General features: G+C 45.3%; 4 protein-coding genes across 5 annotated transcripts in view; 3 read left to right on the top strand and 1 right to left on the bottom strand.

Moving 5' to 3' along the window:
• Positions 1 to 1610: 1610 nt before the first annotated feature.
• Positions 1611 to 4053, top strand: LOC123043959 (translation initiation factor IF-2). The gene has a single exon (XM_044466575.1). It carries the CDS (start codon positions 2187 to 2189, stop codon positions 3240 to 3242), a length of 1056 nt encoding a protein of 351 aa, XP_044322510.1. The 5' UTR covers positions 1611 to 2186; the 3' UTR covers positions 3243 to 4053.
• A 2617-nt stretch (positions 4054 to 6670) lies between these two features.
• LOC123043958 (uncharacterized) lies at positions 6671 to 9718 on the top strand. The gene is made up of 3 exons (XM_044466574.1): positions 6671 to 6856; positions 6950 to 7018; positions 7148 to 9718. Exons 1-3 carry the CDS (start codon positions 6779 to 6781, stop codon positions 8843 to 8845), a joined length of 1845 nt encoding a protein of 614 aa, XP_044322509.1. The 5' UTR covers positions 6671 to 6778; the 3' UTR covers positions 8846 to 9718.
• A 3140-nt stretch (positions 9719 to 12858) lies between these two features.
• On the top strand, positions 12859 to 15752 carry LOC123039120 (uncharacterized). Its single transcript, XM_044462404.1, has 3 exons — positions 12859 to 13056; positions 13145 to 13225; positions 13357 to 15752. The coding sequence occupies exons 1-3, from the start codon at positions 12859 to 12861 to the stop codon at positions 15592 to 15594; spliced, it is 2517 nt and encodes an 838-aa protein (XP_044318339.1). The 3' UTR covers positions 15595 to 15752.
• An 866-nt stretch (positions 15753 to 16618) lies between these two features.
• The window catches only part of LOC123043957 (protein CHROMATIN REMODELING 35), a 6607-nt gene continuing 1380 nt past the window's right edge, over positions 16619 to 21845 (bottom strand). Inside the window, exons 2-7 of one of the 2 annotated variants that reach the window (XM_044466571.1) lie at positions 20821 to 21430; positions 20409 to 20501; positions 19724 to 19957; positions 19051 to 19218; positions 16974 to 18736; positions 16619 to 16870 (exon numbers count right to left, since the gene is read on the bottom strand). In XM_044466571.1, the coding sequence (XP_044322506.1) occupies positions 16867 to 16870; positions 16974 to 18736; positions 19051 to 19218; positions 19724 to 19957; positions 20409 to 20501; positions 20821 to 21429 (2871 nt within the window). In that variant the 5' untranslated portion in view covers position 21430 and the 3' untranslated portion in view covers positions 16619 to 16866. The remainder of the gene's footprint in view (positions 16871 to 16973; positions 18737 to 19050; positions 19219 to 19723; positions 19958 to 20408; positions 20502 to 20820; positions 21431 to 21845) is intronic. The other variant, XM_044466572.1, reaches the window with a different exon arrangement.

Genomic DNA, 21845 nt, shown 5'->3' with positions numbered 1-21845 from the left:
ACGTCTTTGATCACCCGTTGATTCTTTCTACAATTGCAGATAAGAAGTGAGCCCACGTGTTGGACCAAGTGGGACAAAGAGTAAAATAGAAGGAGAAATTGTGGCGAGAAATTGAAAAAATGTGGTATGTAGTCATGTTTAACATGACATTTATTAGAAACAGTTGATAACAACCCAAAATATCAAGACAATTGTAGATTCGTCAACAAACTTGCTTATAAGGTGTAACACATATACTGAATTCTATGCAATTTTCCGCACATGTATTTCAACCATTTATAAACAATTATGATGGTGGTGGCAGGATGACGACCTTTGGCACTCTCCGATGATGGCTACCATGGCGAGTTCGGCACGAACGCGTCCATGGCATGACCTCATTAGAGGTGGAAGTATTGGGCCACGGGCTCGGGCACAGAGAGGTTGGTGATGGCAATGGTTGCATTCCGATTTTAAGTCAGATTTTCGCTTTTACAGAAAATCCAGCTGCCTCCAATCGCGAGTTACTCGGTGTTTATGGTAATCAACCCGCATTCCAGTTTTATGTTAGATTTTCGCTTTTACAGAAAATCCCCTTATGAACCTACACGCCAGTTTTAAGTCAGATTTTTCTTTTGCAGAAAACGCCCAGATAATTGGGTTAATCAACATGTAGTACATATCAAATGCTTTTTTAAAAATATTCATATATTCTAACCTAACTTCAAATTTAACAAATTATATATGGAATTTGATTAGAAAAATGTTTATAATATGAATATGATGTTATTTTACATGTTAACTATTTTAAAAAGATATTGAGGATGCAACCTTAATCAATAGCACATGATCCATCTTTTTTTCATACCGGTGCCTAGCCGGATTGAAAATGAACAACTCTGCAGAATTAGGATTGGAGACGAAAGAAACCATCTATAACCATGCATGCACGTCTCGCCAAACCCTCACATGATTTTTTTTCTCACTTTATGCCGAGAGAGACGTCTTATGATTGACAACATTCAAACACATTGTGATTGTGTGAGCACTGAGGCCACCGCCAGCAAGGGTGGCAAGGAGGATAAGGACAACAGAGATGGGATGCCATGTGTTGAAAGAAATGAGGTAGATCTATTGAGATCTTGATTCATACTTATTGGGTTAGAGGAGTGTGATATTTTTTAAAATTCTTATAGTACTAGAACTTCTGGAAGTTGGGATGATTTTATGAGAGAGGCGTTGCAGCACCCGAGTTCCAGTGCTCTCTCTATTTGAACAATTTAAAATTTGTGTTTCGGAAGTTTCAAAAGAATGTGATTTTTTTTCCGACAATACATATACATATTCTGAATACCCGTGGAAAGTTTTGGTACAAGTCTTATTTTGTTTTGGGCTATAGAAAAAAAACAAATTTCTGACAGTATACAGAAGAAAAAGGGTGCAATTTCTGTCAAAAAATTCTTTTTCTTTTTTGTATTTCCCAAAACACAAAGTATTTTTTTCCAGATTTTTACCAGGCCTTAGGAATATGTGTATGTATTCCCGTAGCTGCAGGCATTTTTCGTGATTCTATTCCTGTCTTTATTTCCCAAGCACTTGCAAACGATATGGTGATCATTTGAGGAATAGAAGTCTTGATAATGTTAAAAGAAAGAAGATGCCCTCGGCAGCAGCAGAGCCCGAGAGGTCGGAGCCAAGAAAGGAGCAGAGCCGCGCCCTGTGGGCGCGCTGGCTGACGGCCTCGTGGAGGAGGCGGCGCGGGGCGCGACAGCGGACGGAGGGATGCAGCCGTCTTCCTCGCGCCGGGGGGAGCTGCTGTTCGGGGATCTCTGGGAAATCAACGAGCGCGCCACCTGAAGATCTCCATGGCCAGCGCCGCGGAGCTCGGGGTACCTGCGCCTGCCCCCTGATGGAATGGCCGTGGCCGCACGCCGAGACGCGGATGCCGCGGGCCGACCCGTACGCCGGTCGGACCAGCGCGGTGGCATCGCCTGCCCCGCTCGGCTGGTACACGGCCAAGGGCTTGCCCCCTGTGAATTCGAGTTCGAGTTCATTTCCAGCTCAGCCGGCGGCAGCTGGTAATCCGAGTCCGGCAAGAACCAGGAGCTCTCCGATGAATAAAAGCGCTTGCGGTGGGGGCAGCTGCTCCAACTCGATTCGTTCGCCTCCCTCCCCAATCCCCAGATCCAATCCAAGACACGCCATCCATGGCGGCGAAGGTGCTCCAGCTCCGTAGCTCCGACGGCAAGGTGCTCGTCGCTCCGGCGTGGGACTATCGCCCGGCCGCCGCCCAAGCCCTCCCGCTGGAGATGCGGGTGCCCTCGCGCGCCCTCCAGAGGGTGCTCCAGTACTGGACCAAGCACAGCCTTGCCAAGGCCACCGGTGAGTCCCGGGAGTCCCTCGCCCGCTGGGACGCCGACTTCCAGCGCCGTCTCCAGGAAGACGGCCTCGCCAAGGAGGCCGCCGCAGCCGCCCAAGAACTCCGCCGCTACGGCGTCCATCATGGAGGGCGTCCCCGTCGCCATGCCGCCACGGGCGCATCTGATGTGGCTGCTCCTGCCAAGGCGGCACGTGCTGATCCCGTCCGTGTCTGGTGTGTCAACCACGGAGAACGCAGCCATGCGCCGGCGATGCCCGGCTCCTTCGATGCCACTGATATTGCCTCCGCCGCGCGCCCTGGGCCTGCCACCACCTTGCCGGCTGCTGCTGGTGCTGACCCCGTGGATGCCCATTGCGCGATCCGTGCCCGTGGACGCCAGATGGCTGAAGACGAGGAGCTCGCTTGCCACCACCGCAAGCGCCCGGCTTCCAAGGCTCCAATCTGCCTGCCTGCCACCGCTGCTGCGCCTGTGAAGAAGGTCTCTCGTCAGGTCGCTTCCAAGGCTTGCTCTTTCGTCGGTTCTACACCACTGCTTGCCACTGCTGCTGCGCCCAGTGTGCAACCGAAGCCGCCGATCAGCATGCGCCAACTGATCGAGAAGGCTCGCCTCACCATGGCTCTCCTCGACAAGGCTCGCTCTGCCTCCAAAGAAGAGGCCAGCCGTCGGCGCGACATCGAGCGCAGCCGAGCGGAGGCCCGGCGAAAGGTGGAGCAGATGGCGGACACCGTGCAGTTCAACGACCCCTGGATCCATTACTCCGACGTGACCAAGTCCCCTGAGGAGCTGCTCCAAGCACGACAGCAAGCATGGCGTTATCAAGCTCACCTCCTCGAGATGGCTCGTCGACGGGACTTTGCTCAAGCGATGCAAATCCACGGGTGATGGAAGCAGAGCAAGAAATCATCAGCAGTGCAAGCTTCTTGGTGGTAGTCTTACATCAGAGGAGAAGAGTCGGCAGTGAGAAAAGCAGAGCAAGGAAGCAACCAATTCCTTGGCTGCGTCCAGTGGTATTACGCCTTCCCTAGTCTTTTAGTTGCTTCCTAAACCATGCACACATGAGTTTCATTTAACCTTTGCATCTCTAGGTTCTGCACTTAATCACCAAGATTTCTAGTGTTCTTTGAATCCCTTTCAGTCATTACTGATTTTACAAGGGTGTCAGCAGAGTCTCCATCTAGCTAGGCAGCAAAAATCATGCTAAGATGTGTACGGCATAGTTACACTACATCCACACCTGGTCCTAAGTTAAGGGTTTAAGTAAATAAAGGGCATTTTCAATAAATCAAAGTGAAGCAGATGAGCCAAAAAAATTGGAAACTCATGTACTGCAATTCCGGCCCGAGACAGAGCGTAAAACGCACTCGCCGCAAAATCCAAAACGCCCGTTTGCTACCCGGCTTGTAGCAGGAAAAAAGGAGTAGAATTGAACTTGTCGATACACACGTAATCTTGTGAGCTGCCTAGCGTTTGGAGACTGTGCTGACTCTCTTGTAAACTTAATCTTGGCTGAATTGGATTCTTAGGCATTGGGTGTCTTGGTGAGTTAAAGTTGCAGTTTCCGACAAGTAACATTGGTTAGTGAACTCTTGTGTGTGTGCAGGTGAAGCTTTGTGCTAAGCAAGTCCTCAATGTACCGACTATCAAGTCATATTGTAATCAATATCAGATATTAATGAAAATTTGTTGGCCTGAATTTGTGCAAAGCATTTGAGTAACTTTCTGTATATATGTTTGTTGTATGCATCTATGATTTCTTAAAACATTCTGCTGCTCTGGTCGGAAAAGTGTGTACTGAGGCATGGATCCAATGGACTCACTTTGTTTGAGTTGTCAAGCACATAACCATGTTTGGGGCAGTTATTGGTTAGAAGATATTTTGGTTTGAGATACCGCAATCTAATTGTCAAGAATGTCAAAAAGGTTGCATCATATTGCAGCTATTTGACAAATAGGTTTGGCTTTTTTCAGATCATGTTAGCTTCTCATTTGAATTATGTGCAATAGCACTATAGCTGTCTTGCATATCCAGACCCCCTAAGAAATTTTCATGTCCATTTGAATATTACAAATTCCACCATGTTAAAGTTACCCAGTAACCCAAGGGACCTGGAGTGGAGTTTTTGTGTGGATCTAAGATCTCAAGCGGCTATCAAGTTTGCTATCAAGTTTGTCCCTGAATCTCTAGTGGTCACTATGCTTTCTTTTCTAGTTAATTACAGTTTGATGATTTTGTCATGCTCAAATGCCAATCATATCTTGTTTAGATATGTTCCTCTCTGCAAGCAAGGATGATGCAAAGGATCCCTTATTTTCCACCATGAATAAAGTTTACATTTTCTCCTCATATTATTGCTGGTGATTGCAGTGTCTTCAGAAACTTCCAAAACAGATTAATGTTGTTGCTGCTTTTCTTCAGAGAGATTGGCAGAAATGCTGCCGATTCATTAGACCGCGTCATGCCAACGTGGGGAATGTATGCGTTAAAGCTTCTCCCATCGCTAGCTCCGCTGCATTTCTCTGTCTCAGTGTTCGATGGTGAAACAATATCTTGAATTTTCTGTGCTTTTTTCCTGAATCTGAACACCAGACCCGTTTTGTTTTCCCGGAATTTTTTTATGAGAAATCTCGCGACTTTATTGATTCGGAATAATGTTCATAGAAATCTCGCCGACTTAAAACATTCTGCTGATCTAGTCAGAAAAGTGTGTGCTGAGGCACAGATCCAATGGATTCATCTCGGATTTCACAATACTTCGTTTGAGTGGTGAAGCACATAACCATGTTTGGGACAGTTACTGGTTAGAAGATTTTTTGGTTTGAGATACAGCAATCTAATAGTCAAGAATGTGAAAAAAGGTGGCATCATATTACAGCCATCTGTCAAACTCTACACCATCATATTCCAAGCCTCGCTCTTCGGTCTGCCTGCCTGCCACTGCTGCTGCGCCTGTGAAGAAGGTCTCCCTGTCGCTTCCAAGGCTTGGTGTTCTGTCGGCTTTATACCACTGCCTGTCACTGCTGCTTCGCCTAGCGTGAAGAAGGTGACTCCAGTTTCAACTCTGCGTGCTCGAAGGGGAATGCGCGATCTCAGCTGCAAAATCCCGAAGCAAAACCGTATTGTTGTTGCTGCCCCAAAGAAGCAACCAATTCCTTTGTAACCATCGAGTTAAGCAAGTCCTCAATGTACCGAGTAACGAGTCATGTTGTAATAAAAATTTCAGATATGAATGAAAAATTGTTGGCCTGAATTTGGGCAGGGTATTTGAGGCAGTCTAATTGTCAAGAATGTGAAAAAGGTTGCATCGTGCAGCTGTGTTTTTCTCAGATCATAATAGCTTTTCATTTGAATTATGTGCAACTGTAGTCTTACATTCTCAGGCTCCTTGAATTTTTTTCATGTTCACTGTCATTTTAAGGTTGCTCAAAGATTCTCTTGGTACTTGTGAAAATATGACGAGTATGTTTTCCTTAACATGTCGAATCAGCAACTGATGGATGTCTTCTACCTCTTGCAGTAACCATGCACAATTCAGAGAAAATAAACCAATCTCAGACTAATCGTTAAAAAAATTCTCAACGGAAAAAGACGAATCTCTACATTTCAGAGAATAAGGTGGTTAATTACGTTGTTGATCCCATATCCTCTGTTGAAACCTCTCCCATCGCTAGCTCTGCTGTGAAGCAGCCGCGGCTTGTTCCATGAACAGTTTTTTTTTTGCATGCTCAGAACTGAAACCTCAACTGCTGCTAGTACTATTTCATGGTTGTTTGTTAGACTTGAATCATCGGAATCTAGTGGAGTGCTTCTGCCAATGGCACAAATTTATCAACTGAACTGCGATGCATGTTATTTCCTCCCAAGACATCAGTGATCAGCCAAGAAGTTATATCTTCTGGAATGATTTAGCATTTGAGCATAAAAGATATTCAAGAAAAGAAGGATAGCTTAAATAGAGGTTCAGACATACTAACAGTCCAAAATACGAATTTCATGTCCATTTGAATATGTTACAAATTCCACCATGTTAAAACCCGATTGATTAGACTGAAAAGAAATGAAATGTACTCCGTACAAAGATAATGTTGCGTCATGCCTGCGTGGGGAATGTAAGCTTTTCCCATTGCTGAAACAATATCCTGAATTTTCTGTACTTCGTTTTCCTGAATCTGCAAAACATTGGCGTGCTGCATGGGGGCCTTCAAGAAATGCAAAGCCCAGAGCCCAAGCAAAAAAAAAGCCTAGAGCCAGCGGCCCATCCTGAACAAGGCCCTGGCCCAACGGAGCGAAGGGTCGACAAAATGGAGGGAAAGCTCTTCCGTTCTGAAAAAAAAAGAGCTCCTCCCAATCCCTTCCCACTGCCAAGCTCGAAACCGCCGCCGATACTCCCGACGGTATCCCTGCTCCGACGAAGCCGTCGATGGAGACGGCGGCAGAACCCTACGCCTCCGACTCTTCCGCCTCCCCTATCGGCGCCGACGCCCCCGCCTCCAACCCGGTGCGTTCTCCTCGCCGCCCTCCGCCTCGGTGTACCACTCGATCCATTCCCCGCCGCCCCTTTAGTTGAAGCTTGTGTGTTCTGAGCTCGCAGGGTGCCGCCGCCGGCGCGAGGAAGCGGAAGGCCCTGGCAGCCACGGCGAGGAAGCCTCGGAAGCAGCAGGTTTGTACTGTACTGCACTGTACTGTACTGTGCCAATAAGTCATTTATAACCTGCCGCCGCAATAATCTTGCTTGCTTGTTTGATTCGTCTGAATTTGTCCATCTATGTGCTGCTATTGTTTGGTGTAGGCTCAAGAACCCATTCAGATCCCTGTATACTACGGACAAAGAGCAGAGTTTTATTGCGTGAAAGGCGATGATTTAGTTGATTGTTCATACATTTCTCCTAGAGCAAAAGATTGTGCACATGTAATCGGCCAACTACCGCTGCAGCCGCAGTCGATGTCATTGGTGGATCTACATCTCTGGATCTTCAGGCTGTTCCGGCTCCATCCAGAAACACAAGATCTCTCTATTAAGGGGTTCATCAAACAACGCAAAACTGACTTGTTCGACGAGTTCGAACCTGACTGGTATATGGAGTACTGCCCGTGGGACACACACTATTTTCAAACTGACAAGTGCTGGAGTGCCTTTGCCAATAAATTAAAGCGGAAAAGGAATGTGACGCAAAAGTTCATGTTGTATGCAGAATGCTCTGAGATCAAGCATTATGCTATTTTGCTCAAAGCCGTACATGATGATTACTCTCAGTTGACAAGGGTTGTGTTGCCTGGGACGAAATGCCTGACAACTTCTAACTTCCGCTTCCTCCGCCTAGTGGAAGACCTGTCAATGACACCTAAGGAAATTATAGCTTATCTCGCTCAACACTATGGCGAGCAGATGAAACCCCCTGAGGCATGGAGGGGCAGACAGAAGGCTCTGGAGCAGGAGTTTGGTACATTTTACGATTCACACAACTTTGCCCCAAGGTTACTTAAGGACATAACATGTAAAACCCCTTGGGGTTTTGTAGACATCAAGGATGCAGAGGTTGCAGGATGTAGCAACTTTCGAGTCCTCCACCGTATATTTTGGGCTTTTGGGCAGTGTGTGCAGGCCTTCAATCATTGTCGCCCTGTGCTATGCATTAAAGGCACACCACTATGCGGGAAATATCAAGAGGTGTTGTTGACTGCTATAGCATTAGATGCTAATGGTTACTCCATTCCAGTAGCATGTGCCGTCGTTGAGGGGGAGACCGAGGAAAGCTGGATGTGGTTTCTTAGGAATTTGGAGCAAGCAGTGAGGCATCCATCGGATGTTTGCATTATACATGACTACAAAAGAGAGTTGATCGATGCTATAGAGGACTTTCTAAGTTCCGACCAACGACAATGGCGGAAAGTAGAAAGCCGGTGGTGCATGGAACACCTTGCCGAAGACTTCTTTGCATATTTTGGCGACAAGAACCTGGTGTTGATGTTCAAGAAACTTTGTCAGCAGAGGCGACTAAATAAGTTTGTTAAAATCTGGAAGGAGCTCGATGAGTTGACAACAAAATATACAGCAGAGAGAGAAGGTGGTACTAGTGGGGAAATGCAGCAAGAGTTAGTCCAGCATGATGAGGCAGACCTGGTGGCACAAAGCCCATGCAACCGACGTGATTCAGTGGACTCTGAGGAGGAAGGAGATCATGCCAATGAAAATGAAGGAAAGGTAACCAAGTTTTCTGACTGGGCCCGTCTGAAACCAATGGAGAAGTGGTCACTGGTGCATGACACAAAGGGAGCTAGGTACGGCATCATGGGCGTTGATATATCAACTATATACAAGAATGACCCTGTATTGAAAGGGATAACATGCCTTCCACTCAGTGCGATAGTGGAGGTGACATTTCTGCACTTGGTAGAGCACTTCAAAAACACAAGTGCTGCAGCAAATGAAGCAATTGGCAACCCATCTATGAACTTCCCTGAACGGGTCCAGGATGACATGAATTAAAAAATGCAGAAATCCAAGATGCATCGCGTGATTTGCCTAGACACCAAAATCAGAAATGTTCTCCAGGGGAAACAGTTTCGGAATTTTACAGTTCAGTCGAGGCAGAAGAATGAGGTTGTTCACCTGAAATCGGAAAGCATGAGTAAGTTTGGCGAATCCACAACACAAGAAAGTGCCACCTGTTCATGCAACAAACCACAGCTGCTTCACAAGCCCTGCACTCATGTCATCGCCGTCTGTTGTCAGATTGGTGTTAGCACTGCTACATACATGTCTCCATACTACAGCCTGGCCTACCTAGGTAGGATCTGGAGTGGAAATTTTGATGAATATAAGATCTCGCGTGGTTACAGAAATATCACGCCATTTGAATGCAATACAACAACTTGGATCCCAGACAAAAGGTTGGAGTGTGGTCTTCCTGTTTTTGTAACATCGGACTGCCTAGAAACTGTTGCAGATGAGTCAGAGCAACAATGCAACACTGGAAATGGATCAACTGAAGACAATCAAGGAGCGACAACACGCACTGAAGAACCTAATGAGATTTAAACTTCTGTTATCACCTATCAAGCTATTAATATTCTGGGCCCTAAATAGGCAGTAGTCACTGTCAAGCTTATCCTATGTAAACTCTGAACCTCTGGTATTATTTGCAGTGCATGAAAACTGAATTTTAGGCATATTAAGACAATATGGTTACTATGCCCATGGGAGACTGCAAATCAACCCCTCTATTATTATTTTTCCAGTAGGTTACACCGTTACAGTTTCATAATTTTGTTGGACTCTTGCATGCTTGAGTGCCAAATCATTCTAGAAGACATCATGTCTTGTTTAAACACATTTTTCTCTGCAAGCAAGAATATTGCCAAGATCTGTGCATTGTGAACAGTTTCTCTGAATCCATATGCAAATGCGGTACAGAGTTCCAGTCAAAAAAAAAAAATAGCCAATCTACAGATTTGCCATCAGGTGTTCACACGCTGCTTTCAGTATGCTCTGTTAGCACATTTACCTGTGCTAAGTTGGTCTTTCCAAAAACAAATATAATAATGTTATGTTTTTTCCCACGAGAAACTGAATGAGTACTGCGTATTCATCATTAGTTTGAAAATAAATGATATGTACAGAGATAACGCTGCATTGTTGGTCAATTCTTTGCTACTGTTCTTCATCATTCATCATGTTTTTCTCGGGAGGAAAGTAATTTCCTTTTGCTTTTTTCCCATTGTATGTTCAGTCACGAAACAGCATACTATAAAAGTATAAACAATCATAATGCATTTTTCTGCAGTTCTGCTGCATTTTTTAGTGTTGGATGATGAAACAATTTCCAAGATCTTTCTGAACTTCTTTACGTGTACAAACAGAGGCCATTCTGAACCCAGTTCTTCTTATGTGTTTTTTCTTCAGAACGTTTTTCTTATGGTGTTTATGACACCTATTCCTAACCTCATCGAACTAGCTAAGTTGCTTGATTAGACTGGTGAATAATGAACATACAAAATCAATCAACCATTCCTGAGTTGGAACAGGCCAACAACCATGTCCATTAAATGAATAAAATCACTCTCGCCCACAAAGATTTTGAATGAAAGAACACGGAGCTGGACCGTGTCTAATTCTTTTTGCTGCGGACACCTTTTTTTTCGTGATGTGCTAGGTGTCGCAATTTTGAACTAAGGTTAGTTCAACCTTAGTTCAAAACTACGACTCTTATTATGGATAGGAGGGAGTAGTAGGTTTTGGCGCCGGGGCACGTCATAGATATGGTCGGGAGGAGATGTGTTTGCTAGGTGATGGTATTTTGTATTCATGATAATGATAGGAAAATATGGTGTTATATAATGGTGATGGTATCCACCATTTTTTTTGTTAAACTATGTCTTAGATTATATAATTGTATAGGGGGAGACTTGTATAAGGTCTCATGTTAGGTGATCGTGAGACCAACCCTAAAAATTCATATTTAGACATTTTGAAAAAAAACTGAAATTATTTGAAAACATTCATGTGGGGTATGTCTACAACTCCAGAAAAAATCAGCTCAAAACTCGATGTACATTTCGAGATTCAAAAAAGACAAATTCAAATGTGAATAGTGATAACTTTGGGTGAATAGTACTTTGACATTATTCACGTCCAATTTTGTCTTTTTTGTTTCTATTAACATAGGTCCAATTAGAAGCTGAAACTTTTTGAGGTTGAACATCAACCATTGAGGTGTGTCTACAATTTTTTTTGAGAATGTTTGAACATGTAGATCATGGAAAAAACCTCGGGCTCTCGTGACCGCGTCGCCCCCGCGGGTGACCGGCCGCGCCCCGGTCTTCTCTCCAGCGCCCCTCCCTCCTCCTTCCCTCCCTGCCGCCGTCATCGGCGCTCGCCGCCGGGCCTGGCCTGGGCGACGCTGGCGGCGGCGGCCCCCTCGCTTTTTCCCTCTCGGCTTTCTCTGGCGCGGGACGGAGCGGGCTGGGGGGTGTCCCTAGGCGGCGGCGGTCCGGCGTGGCGGCGGGGTCCTGGCACTACGCGGGCGGATGGCTGGACAGCGGCGTCGCCGTTGGCGGCAGGGTAGCGCGGCGGCGCGTCCTGGCGGCGCCCGCTTGACCCAGATCTGGGCCCTTCGGGGCCCATCTGGACCCGAGCGGGCCGACGGCGGGGTGAGCCTGTTGCGCGACCTCCAGGAGGCCGGGGCGTGGCGGCGAGCGGCGAGCGGCTGCAGGCCGGCGACACGGTTATCGAATTGCTGCAGCATGGCCGGCGGGGCTTTGCGGGCCCGTTTGGGCCCGGCCGGGCCGGGGGTGGCCTGGGGCGCCCTGCTGCCGCGTCCAGACGGCAACCGCGACGGAGCCGGGGGCTCGGGCCTCCCGCACGTTGGTGGGGGAGGTGGGTCCCTCCTGCTCGGTAACGGTGCCGCTGATTCCATTGTTTGGCGTTTCTCTTCGGGTCTCTTGGCCTCGTGGTGGTGTTTGCAGTGAGGCGGCGTGGGTGGTGGCACAACCGAGATGGCGCAAGGTGGTGGGCGAAGGTTTGGCTGGTCGGCTCTGGTTCGGTCGGGCGGTGGGGTTTGGAGTGTGGGAGAAATCCTTATCGGTCTTCGGCTCCGATGCGGTGACGCCTGCGGGTGCTACCATTCCTTCCTAGAGGGTGTCGTTGTTATCCATCCCCCAACTCCCTCCGCGTGCCGGGAAAAACCCTAGGACCCGTCCGGGCAGCAGCGTCGTCGGCGTCGCATTCCTTCTTGGGGGTGCTGCTTGGCACGTGGCGGACCGAAGCCTCGGGCTTTGGTGTTTTGTTTCCACTGGGTGCAGCAGTGGCGGGTCATCCGCGCTTTGTTGAGATGCCGTTGTTGGCATTTGTTTCTTCTTCTTTTTCTTTTGAGCTTGTTGTGCTACTCGCCCCAGCGTTCTATGTATCGGTGTTGGTTGCTTTGGAATACAAAGCAGGGTAACCCTTTTTCGGTAAAAATTGATCTCACTTAATGTGAGATCTCACACAAGTCTCCCCATAATTATATTATGGCAGCAAGGATCTTCCATTCAAATCCTTCTGTTTGCAAATTGATTGAAGTTTTAGTTTTGTCACAAGTCAAACTTATTTATTTTTACCAAATACATTGAAAATTTTGATAGTCAAATCTATATTCATTTGGGAGGTAAGAAAGAAAAAACAAGTTTGTCATTAATAGTGAGGTCAAAAAAAATGTTGCACCTTTTGTCACTATTCATTGCTGAAATTTTTATTGTTCATACCTCCCAAATGATTTTCAGCTTGAATTTCTACATGTCCCCACTGTAACATGGTTTCCATCTTATATTTTCTACGGTTTTTTTTAGGGGGTGTCTGCTGTTTTATTATGAGCTTTTGTTTTCGAGAAAATATTGCAAGTTTTTTTAGGAGAGTTCTTTCTCAGTGGGGATGAGAGCCCAACAGCAAATGGAAATGCAGAGCCCATCACGAGCCCAGGAACAGCCGCGGGAACCTCCTGGCGAGCGGCCCATCACGAGAAAATGGCGGGAAAAGCTCCAGAAGCGAGGGAAAACCCTCTTTCCATTCCCCAAATGCGCGCACAGAAAAAGATGGAAACCCACGCCGACGGCGGCAACCCTGCTCCAACGAAGCCGGCGATGGACGAACCACGCGGCGGCGCCGATGCCGCTGAAGTCCCGTCCTTCGCCGGCCCCGACGCGCTCCCCGTCCCCCAGCCGGTACGCTCTCCTCGCCGCCCTCCGGGCACCACTCGATGGATTCGCTGCCGCCCGTTTTGTTGAAGATCTGCGTGTTCTGATCTCGCAGGGTATCGTCGCCAGCGCGAGGAAGCGGAAGGCTCCGGCTCCGGCGACGGCGAAGGCTGTCAGGAAGCCTCACAAGCCGCAGGTCTGTAGTTCACTGTACCCATCATCTCACTTGATAATTTAGTTAGTCTGAATTTGTCCCCAGCACTTGCTTTGCTGTTTGATTCGTCTGAAGCTCTTGCATCTGTGTTGTGGCATTGTTTGGTGGTGTAGGTTGAAGTTGAAGAGCCGATTCAGATGCCTGTGTACTATGGACGTAGAGAACGGTTTTCCCGTGTGCGTGGCAACGATTTGGAAAACAAATGTGCTCACTTAATCGGCGAGCTACCGCTGCAGCCACAGTCCATGTCATTGGTGGATCTACAGCTCTGGGTCTTCAGGCTGTTCCGGCTGCATCCAGAAACACAAGATCTCGATATCAAGGGGCTCCTCAAGCAACACAAAACTGATTTCTTTGACGAAGAGTCCTCCGAACCGGACTGTTGTTTGGAGGACTACCCGTGGGGCATGCATGAATTTTCGACGGACAAATGCTGGAGTTCCTATGCAAATAAATTGAAGAGAAAAAAACATGTGACGCAGAAGTTCATGTTGTATGTGCAATCCTCTGAGGTCAAGCACTACGACATTTTGCTCAAAGCCGTATCTGCTGATTACTCTCAACTGGCCACGGTTGTGTTGCCTGGGACGGAGTGCCTGGCAAGTAGCCGCTTCGCCTTCCGTGACCTTGTGGACGACCTGACGATGACAGCGAAGGAATTGGTACATTATCTCACTGGACCCTTAGGTGAGCAGATTAGTCCCGCTGAGGCGTGGAGGGCAAGACAGTTTGCTCTGGAGAGGGAATTCGGCACCTTTTATGATTCACACAACTTTGCCCCGAGGTTGCTTAAGGAAATAGCACGCAAGAACCCTGGTTGTTTTGTTGACATCAAGGATGCAGAGGTTGCAGAGAGCAAGGGTTTCCGAGTACTGCAGCGTATGTTTTGGGCATTTGGACAGTGCTTACAGGCCTTCCGCGCCTGTCGCCCTGTGCTATGCATCAAGGGCACACCACTATGTGGGAAATATCAAGGGATGCTGTTGACTGCTGTAGCATTGGACGCTAATGATTTTTCCATTCCAGTAGCATGTGCTATCGTTGAGGGTGAGACCAAGGAAAGTTGGTTGTGGTTTCTTAGGAATTTGGAGCGAGCAGTGGTGCATCAGTCTGATGTGTGCATTATACACGACTACAAAAGGGAGTTGATTGATGCTGTGGAAGACCTTCTGAAATACGAATATCGACAGTGGCGTAAAGCAGAAAGCCGGTGGTGCATGGAAGACCTTGCTGAAAACTTCTTTGCGTATTTTGGTGACAAGAAGCTGCTGCTGATGTTCAAGAAACTTTGCCAGCAGAAGAGACGCCATAAGTTTGGTAAAATCTGGAAGGAGCTAGACGAGTTAACGTCCACACATATGGCGGAGAAAGAACGTGGCGCTAGTGGGAAAATGCTGCAGGAATCAGTCAAGCATGATGTGGAAGAGCTTGAGGCGCAAAGTCCATGCAACCAACATGATTCTGTGAAGAATGTGAAGGAAGATCATGCTGATGACAGCAACAGAAAGATAACAAAGTTCTCTGACTGGATCGGTCTGAAACCAAAGGAGAAGTGGTCACTGGCATATGATCGAGATGGAGCAAGGTATGGCATCATGGGCAGTGTTATATCTGATGTATATAAGAACGACCCTGTGTTGAAAGGGATCACATGCCTTCCGCTCAGTGCGATAGTGGAGGTGACATTCCTGCGCTTGGTAAAGTACTTCGAAAACACAAGTGCTGCAGCAAACAAAGCAATTGGCAGCCCATCAATTAACTTCCCGGAATGTGTCCAGGTTGACATGAATTCCAAAATGCAGAAATCTGAGACGCATACACTTACGTATACGTACGCCGATGAGAAGAATGCTCGTAGTGAGGTATTGGATCGGAAGTTTACAGTTAAGGGAAGGAAGAGGGAGGTGACTGTTCACCTGAAGTCGGAATATACCCTCAGCAGGAATAAGTCTGAAGGATCCACAGTTGAAAAAACTGCTACCTGTTCATGCAGCAAGCCGCAGCTACTTCACAAGCCCTGCTCTCATGTCATCGCCATCTGTTGTAAGATTGGGGTTAGCTCTGCTACATACATGTCCCCATACTACAGCCTGCCCTACCTAGGTAGGACCTGGAGTGGAAAGTTTGATGAATCTAAGATCTCACGTGACTACAGAAATATCATGCCATTTGGATGCACGACTACCTGGATCCCAGACAAAAGATTGGAGTGTGGTCTGCCTGTTTTTGTAACATCGGACTGCGTAGCAACTGTCATGGAGGAGTTAGAGCCACAATGCAGCACTGGAAATGGATCAACTGAAGACAATCAAGGAACCACAGCATGCTCAGAAGAACCTAATCAAATTTAAACTTCTGTTATTATCTGTCAGACTCCAAGTTATTCATATTTTGGACCCTAAATACGCACGCAGTAGTTGCTGTCGAGTTCATCCTATGTAAACTCTGAATCTCTATGTTATCTGCAATGCTTATATTCTCATGAAAACTGAATTTCAGGCATCTCTCATTTACTTTTCTAGCTGGTTACAGTTTGATAATTTTCTTGGAACTAATCTATTCTCAAATGCCAAATCATTCCAGACGACATCATTTATTGTTCAGATATGTTTGTCTCAGCAAGCAAGGATGCTGCAAGATCTTATTTTCAACCACAAATAAACTTTACATTTTGTCCTCATTTCTTCCGGTGACGACTCCAGAGTTCCTGTCTACAGAAACTGCTAAGAAGAACCAGTCTACAGAGACTTATTATTAAGTCTTGCTAAAATAAACAGAGTAAACCGTAGAAATGATAATGTTGCGTCGTTTGTCAATTCTTTGCTACTGTTGTTTTCATCATGCCTGCATGAGGAATGTATATGTCGAAGCTTCTCCCTGGTAGCGTCGCTGTTTCTACGACCATTCTGGACTCCGATGTGCAGTTGTTTTATTGTGTGTCTGTTTTCCTTCAGAATGTTTTTCTTTTGGTGTTCATGACATCCATACCTAACTTTATCGAACTAGCTAAGTAGTTTGATTAGACTAATGAATAATGAATCTACAAAATCAATTTGAACCAACTATTCTTGAGTTGCAGATCACAGGGAGCTGGGCACTTTTCGACTGATAATTACAGTGCTGAGCTTCCCTCGAGATCTACACTGTCTGGTGGTTACCTCTTGTGGTAACGGTGGTGTAATTCCCCCCTCAGAGCTTGTTCAGTTACAAGGGGTTTGAAGGGGATTTTGGAGAGGATTAAATCCCCTACAAGTCAAATTCCCCCTCAATCCTCTCCAAGAGAGGTTTAACTGAACAAGGCCTCAGGAGAAAAAACACGAAGTAAGGATGTTCTTGCAGCATCCACAATCAAGGGTGGCGTTTTGGCTCCAGGGATGAACAATCAAATCGTAAAAACTTCAAAATAATTTGTCTTTTTTAATGGCATACATGTCCACTAGACACTTTTAGCATTTCAGAGTGCAAATACTTGTACTACTAGACACTAGTACCCTCTTATATCTCTTCATACGAACACGATTAAGACGATCCACAAAACACCGCAAAGAAGCATAGAAAGTTCAAACTTCAGTTCCTGCCCGGGTTCTTTCTCTCACTGGTTCGTTAGCGCTTGCCACTGCCATTCACCTGCAAAGAAAACGACGTTTGGTGTACTCATTGATGCATTCAACATCCTAGCAGAAAAACAAAGTGTTTAATGAGATTCATTGCACGATTAGGATACACATACCTTTTGTATAGAGATTTGATATCTTGTCGCAACGCCTCGTTGTCGAGAAACCTGTCCCCGCTCTCTGAAACGTCCACAGTGGCAAGCTCAAAATTATCATTGCCACAAAGATCATTTGATTCGAACCACATCTTGGACACCCATTCCTTTCGGAATGCCGTGTTGTGATCCTCCTCTTCCGGCGAGTCGGCGGCGACAAGGCGGTAGCAGTACACCATTTTGGACTGACCTGGTCTGAAAGCACGCCCGATCGCCTGGCGCATCACGGACGGGTTTTCATGGACGTCCAGAATGACAACGCGCGACGCACCGACGAGGGAGATGCCCTCGCCGCATGCCTTGATGGAACCAAAGAAAACCTTAGCGTCCGGTGATTGGTTGAATCTCTCGACCGCCTTGTCTCGCTGGTCTGGAGTTGATTCACCGGTCATGCTGAAAATGTGCATATCTGGAACCCATCCTTTCTCTCTTACGACCAGCATTTCCAAGAAAATCAGAAAACGCACGTAGCGGCTGAACACGAGTACCTTCTCTCCTGCAGCTTCGGAAAGACACAGCAAATTGTATATAAACTTTGCCTTTGCCCCAACTTTGATATCAATTCCACGCATGATGGAACCGATCTTCTCAACGACAATATCTCGGTTCTTGTCTTTAATGTTCTGGATATCCTTTAAGCACGGATGAAGAGAAACAGCACTGCATTTTGCACTTTTGCTGAATTTCCCCAGTCCCACCAAACCCCTCAGGATCTCTTCCTGCTCAGTACTCATTTTCAGAAAAACGGTCAAGTCCAAAAGTCCTGGTAGCTCCTCCGAAAGCTCGCCTTGATAATAGTGGAGCACGTTTGCAGTTAGCTCGCGTAGACTCTCGATGATCATCGCTCTCATTTTATCATTTGCGTCCTTCTGAAGGTTTTCTTCAACCAAATCACAGAACTTATCTGAAATGTTCCTTGACCTTGCATTTTTCCCCAACATGTCCACTTTGCTTAGTACGCGCTTCACTATCCCACGAGATCGCTCTGTTTTCAAGAATTTTGGACGGACAAGGTTCAAGATGTTGAAGACCTCCTTGACATGATTCTGAAACAAGGTTCCTGAGAGCACCACTTTTCTAGGAGTCCTTATACTTCCAAGTGCATTGAGTAGGTCAGTTTGCTCATTTCTCGGAGTGTGGCCTTCATCTAGAATGACAAGACTCGGGACCTTCAGCAACTTCTCTTGGCACATGACTGCTTCTGCTTTATACGTCTGATCCGACACTATGCATGCAAATTGCTGATACCCTAGCAGCAATATGCTTCTCTTTTCTTCCCACAGGTTCAAAACATTGAGTTGTTCAGACCGGCTATCAGCTTTGGAGGAGTAGAAGTCATACAGGGGAATGGGCATGTCCTTAATTTGCCAACGGACAAATTCTGTTCTCCATGTTGCCAGAATGCCCTTTGGAAGGATAATCAATGGCCTTCCTGCTGGGTATCTGGCCAGGAAGCTTTGAACAAAGCTAATCAGCATGAAAGTCTTTCCAGAACCTGGTGCATGTGCTAGAATACAACCTCCAGGGTTGTTCTCATCTGCTAAGTTCTTGATCAAGAAATTAAAACCTTCCACTTGGTGAGGCTTCATCCGTTCTGAATGCTGAGGGTGGATTGACAGAGTACCAGGGGCAACTTGAAGAATATCTCCTGAAGGATTAGTAGTTGCCTCTAGATTGTTGCAGTTTCTGGGTTCTTGCGGATACGTTCTGTAGGATCGGTTGCGCTGATTTGAACAGAGAAAGTAGAAATTAACAAACAAAAATGAACTGAATTAGTCAAAATCTAAAACACATGTCATGGGTGCTCGTATAGGAAATTTGTTCGATCTATTAATCACTAATGACAAATAAACCGGTGAAGAAAATTTATGAATGATGACATCCAGAACTAATCATCAATGATTTGATTGACAAGAAGACGCTATAACTAGTTGATGTTGTGATGCCAAATGAAGTTGTGTACTTTGAATCTTTTAGTAGTTATCTCTAGAGTATTCAAGAAAGTAAATTGGACTAATTTGGACTGGATACTACATACCTTTTTCCACTGTAACTCAAAAATATTCTCAATGCGTTGCTGGATCAAACCACAAACACGGCACACAATGCCCAAATCATCTTTCATCACGAAGTCATGATGACAATCATCCACTACTTCAGAACTATTCTTCTCTGACGGAACAATACTGTGATCACTTCCAATGGTCTGGTTAGATAAACTATGTTGGTCAGACTCATCAAAAAGCAAGTAATGGTAGAAAACTATACAAAGTGAATGCATAAAGGAACACAAAACAGTAGTATGATGATGGTAAAGCATCAAAATATGTGTGTGACAACGAAAAAGGATTGGATGCAAATGAAAAACTGGCAGTTTCAAGACAACCAGTAAGATCGTGTGCTCCAACTCTAAACCTTTCAGTGATAAAATGCAAAATAGTCACATAACTGATGGGGATGACAACATTAACATTTTTAAAATTTTGATGATATACACCAAGTACTAGAAGAAGAAATGGTCCTCGGCTATACGCATGTAGTACAAATATTGTATTCTATGGGGCATGCTGGCTGAGAACCATTTCATTAGTGCAGGCATGAAAACAATTTATCAAGGGAGCTAGGCACTGAGGTTCATGAAATGTTGAGATCTAACTTGATATAAGAAACAATGTCGAAGATGGATTGCAGTGAGTTTATTAAAAAGATACCTTCGACATTGCCAGTGCAACCGACATGTCCTTCCAAAGGTCATCCAGCTCATCAACTGGATTGTCAATGGTATCAATGTGATTATAATTTCCCTCTTCCATGGATTCACTTTGTATGACCTCACAAGATATTTCATAAGAATCTACAGCAGATATATTGTTGTTCTCCATGTGGCCTTTACTTTGGACATCTTCACCTTCTCCTTCCCTTGTTTCTTTCTCCTCATCACGACTCTGTTGAAATACAAGATAGTGAACATTACTGGGAGAAACAATTCCATTCATCAATCCAGAGATTGTGATTAATAAACAATATTGTCTCCCATATAGTCACATGTGAAATAATCAATCACTTTTTCTTTTTTGAAACTGAGTGGGCATATTTTCTGGAAAAAATGATGAAAGTAAAATCAGATTTCCCTATAACTCAACAGGGCAAAAGCAGGATATTAAATGTATATTAGAAATTTACTTCACAGACATCATTGAGTTGCTTCAAGCGCAATATAACAATATAAAATGGCCAAGGACTTCTGGTGTTATTGAGATATGATATGTATTAGCATCTAGGCATATATATGAACATGCTCGATGATTACCAGTAGTTCTCTGATTGAACAATATAGAAAAAAAACATGATTCAACAATATTGATTATCATTTCGAGAGTGAACAGTGATGCAGACCTCATTGTGAATGTTTATGTGATAATGTCCTTGCTTGTTCAGTTGTTGTGGCTCTGAAGTATCATGGCCATCGAATAAAGCAATTTCCTTTGGCTTGAAACATAGATGGCAATTAGTCAGTACTTATCATGTTGGCATAAGTTTCGACAAACGCGATACTTCTAAGCAGTTGATGAGGCTTGACTAGGTAATGAGGCAGTTGTGCATTAAATAGATGGTCTATGGGTTTAATCCATCAATGCTTTCTTAATTATCACGTAAGCTATTTGTTGCAATCATGAGAATGAATAATTTCTATTGCCTCCTCTCTTGTTCAGGTAGTAAAAACATGCATAATTGTCCATTATAATATTGTTTGAGGGAAACTAGATGCATTGAAAAACAGAGACTTTTTATGACGAGTTGAATGCACCTCATTGTCGATACCCATGCTGTGCTTTCCTGGATCAACTACAAGAGCTTCAGAATTGATATTCTCATCATTGCGCATGATGATGTCCTGGTCTTGGCAAGGCTGCTCAGCCGGCATGCAATCTTGGGTAAAATCGGCATTTTGCTTAGAATCAGATAAATTTCCATCTCCGAAGGATTTAACCATGTCCTCATCATCGGAATCAAGTAAAATGACCGTTTTCTGAGCCTCAGTACTGTCCATGTTACCATGGGTATGATCTCCAACATCATACTGATCCAAGTCGACAATATTATCAGAACTAATATTTCTCTCACTTTGTGCAGCACCATGTAATCCTGCATCTGATGTCTCGAGCGTGGCGCTGGCACAGGGCAACTTGATAGGTACTTGTTGCAGCTTTTCAAGGGTGCTGATAAGTTGGTGCTTCTTTCTCTCAATTGCCTTGTAATCTTCAGTGGCACTCCCATACTTCAACTCGTCGAATCGTTCGAGAAACCTAAGACGCACAGATCTGGTATGACTGATGATGCTTGACGGAGATTGGGTGCCTGGCAAGCTATCATGCCCAGTATCATGCTTGTGCCTTTTGCAGCTACTAGGATCCATCCTGAAGAAGATAACAAAAAACACTGAAATGTATAGAGTGCATCGAAAATACCGTTCGTGAACTTTCACCCTTGCATGTAAATGCAAACACCATGACCCGACAGACAGATGGCAACATTTAAGTGTGGGCATAACTAGCAATGGTAACAAACACACACACAAAATCTGTAAATTCAAGAAAGATGAACGATTTCATCACAAATTAAATGCCAGCGCTCCATGTTTTCATTCTAATCCCATTAATATAGTCTGCAGCAAAGCATACGAAAAGATCATATGTTTTCCTTCAGAAAATAATCACCGGCAGGAAACAAAATCTCAGCCAAACCCAACCATCCCAATTCCAAACCTCAGGAACAACAAATGGAGATGAAATAAGCCATCAGCGGGAGAATTGATTTTAACCCCTCCAGTTC

This window comes from Triticum aestivum, chromosome 2B (genome assembly GCF_018294505.1).
Source record: "Triticum aestivum cultivar Chinese Spring chromosome 2B, IWGSC CS RefSeq v2.1, whole genome shotgun sequence".
In the NCBI taxonomy this organism is placed as follows: Eukaryota; Viridiplantae; Streptophyta; class Magnoliopsida; order Poales; family Poaceae; genus Triticum; species Triticum aestivum.
This window is presented reverse-complemented; position numbering and strand designations above follow the sequence as displayed.

Coding starts and splice junctions, on each gene's coding strand:
- LOC123043959 (XM_044466575.1), top strand. CDS start 2,187: ATGGCGGCGAAGGTGCTCCAGCTCCGTAGCTCCGACGGCAAGGTGCTC.
- LOC123039120 (XM_044462404.1), top strand. CDS start 12,859: ATGGCGGGAAAAGCTCCAGAAGCGAGGGAAAACCCTCTTTCCATTCCC. Junction 13,057..13,144: donor CGCTCCCCGTCCCCCAGCCG/GTACGCTCTCCT, acceptor CTGATCTCGCAG/GGTATCGTCGCCAGCGCGAG. Junction 13,226..13,356: donor GGAAGCCTCACAAGCCGCAG/GTCTGTAGTTCA, acceptor TTGGTGGTGTAG/GTTGAAGTTGAAGAGCCGAT.
- LOC123043958 (XM_044466574.1), top strand. CDS start 6,779: ATGGAGACGGCGGCAGAACCCTACGCCTCCGACTCTTCCGCCTCCCCT. Junction 6,857..6,949: donor ACGCCCCCGCCTCCAACCCG/GTGCGTTCTCCT, acceptor CTGAGCTCGCAG/GGTGCCGCCGCCGGCGCGAG. Junction 7,019..7,147: donor GGAAGCCTCGGAAGCAGCAG/GTTTGTACTGTA, acceptor TGTTTGGTGTAG/GCTCAAGAACCCATTCAGAT.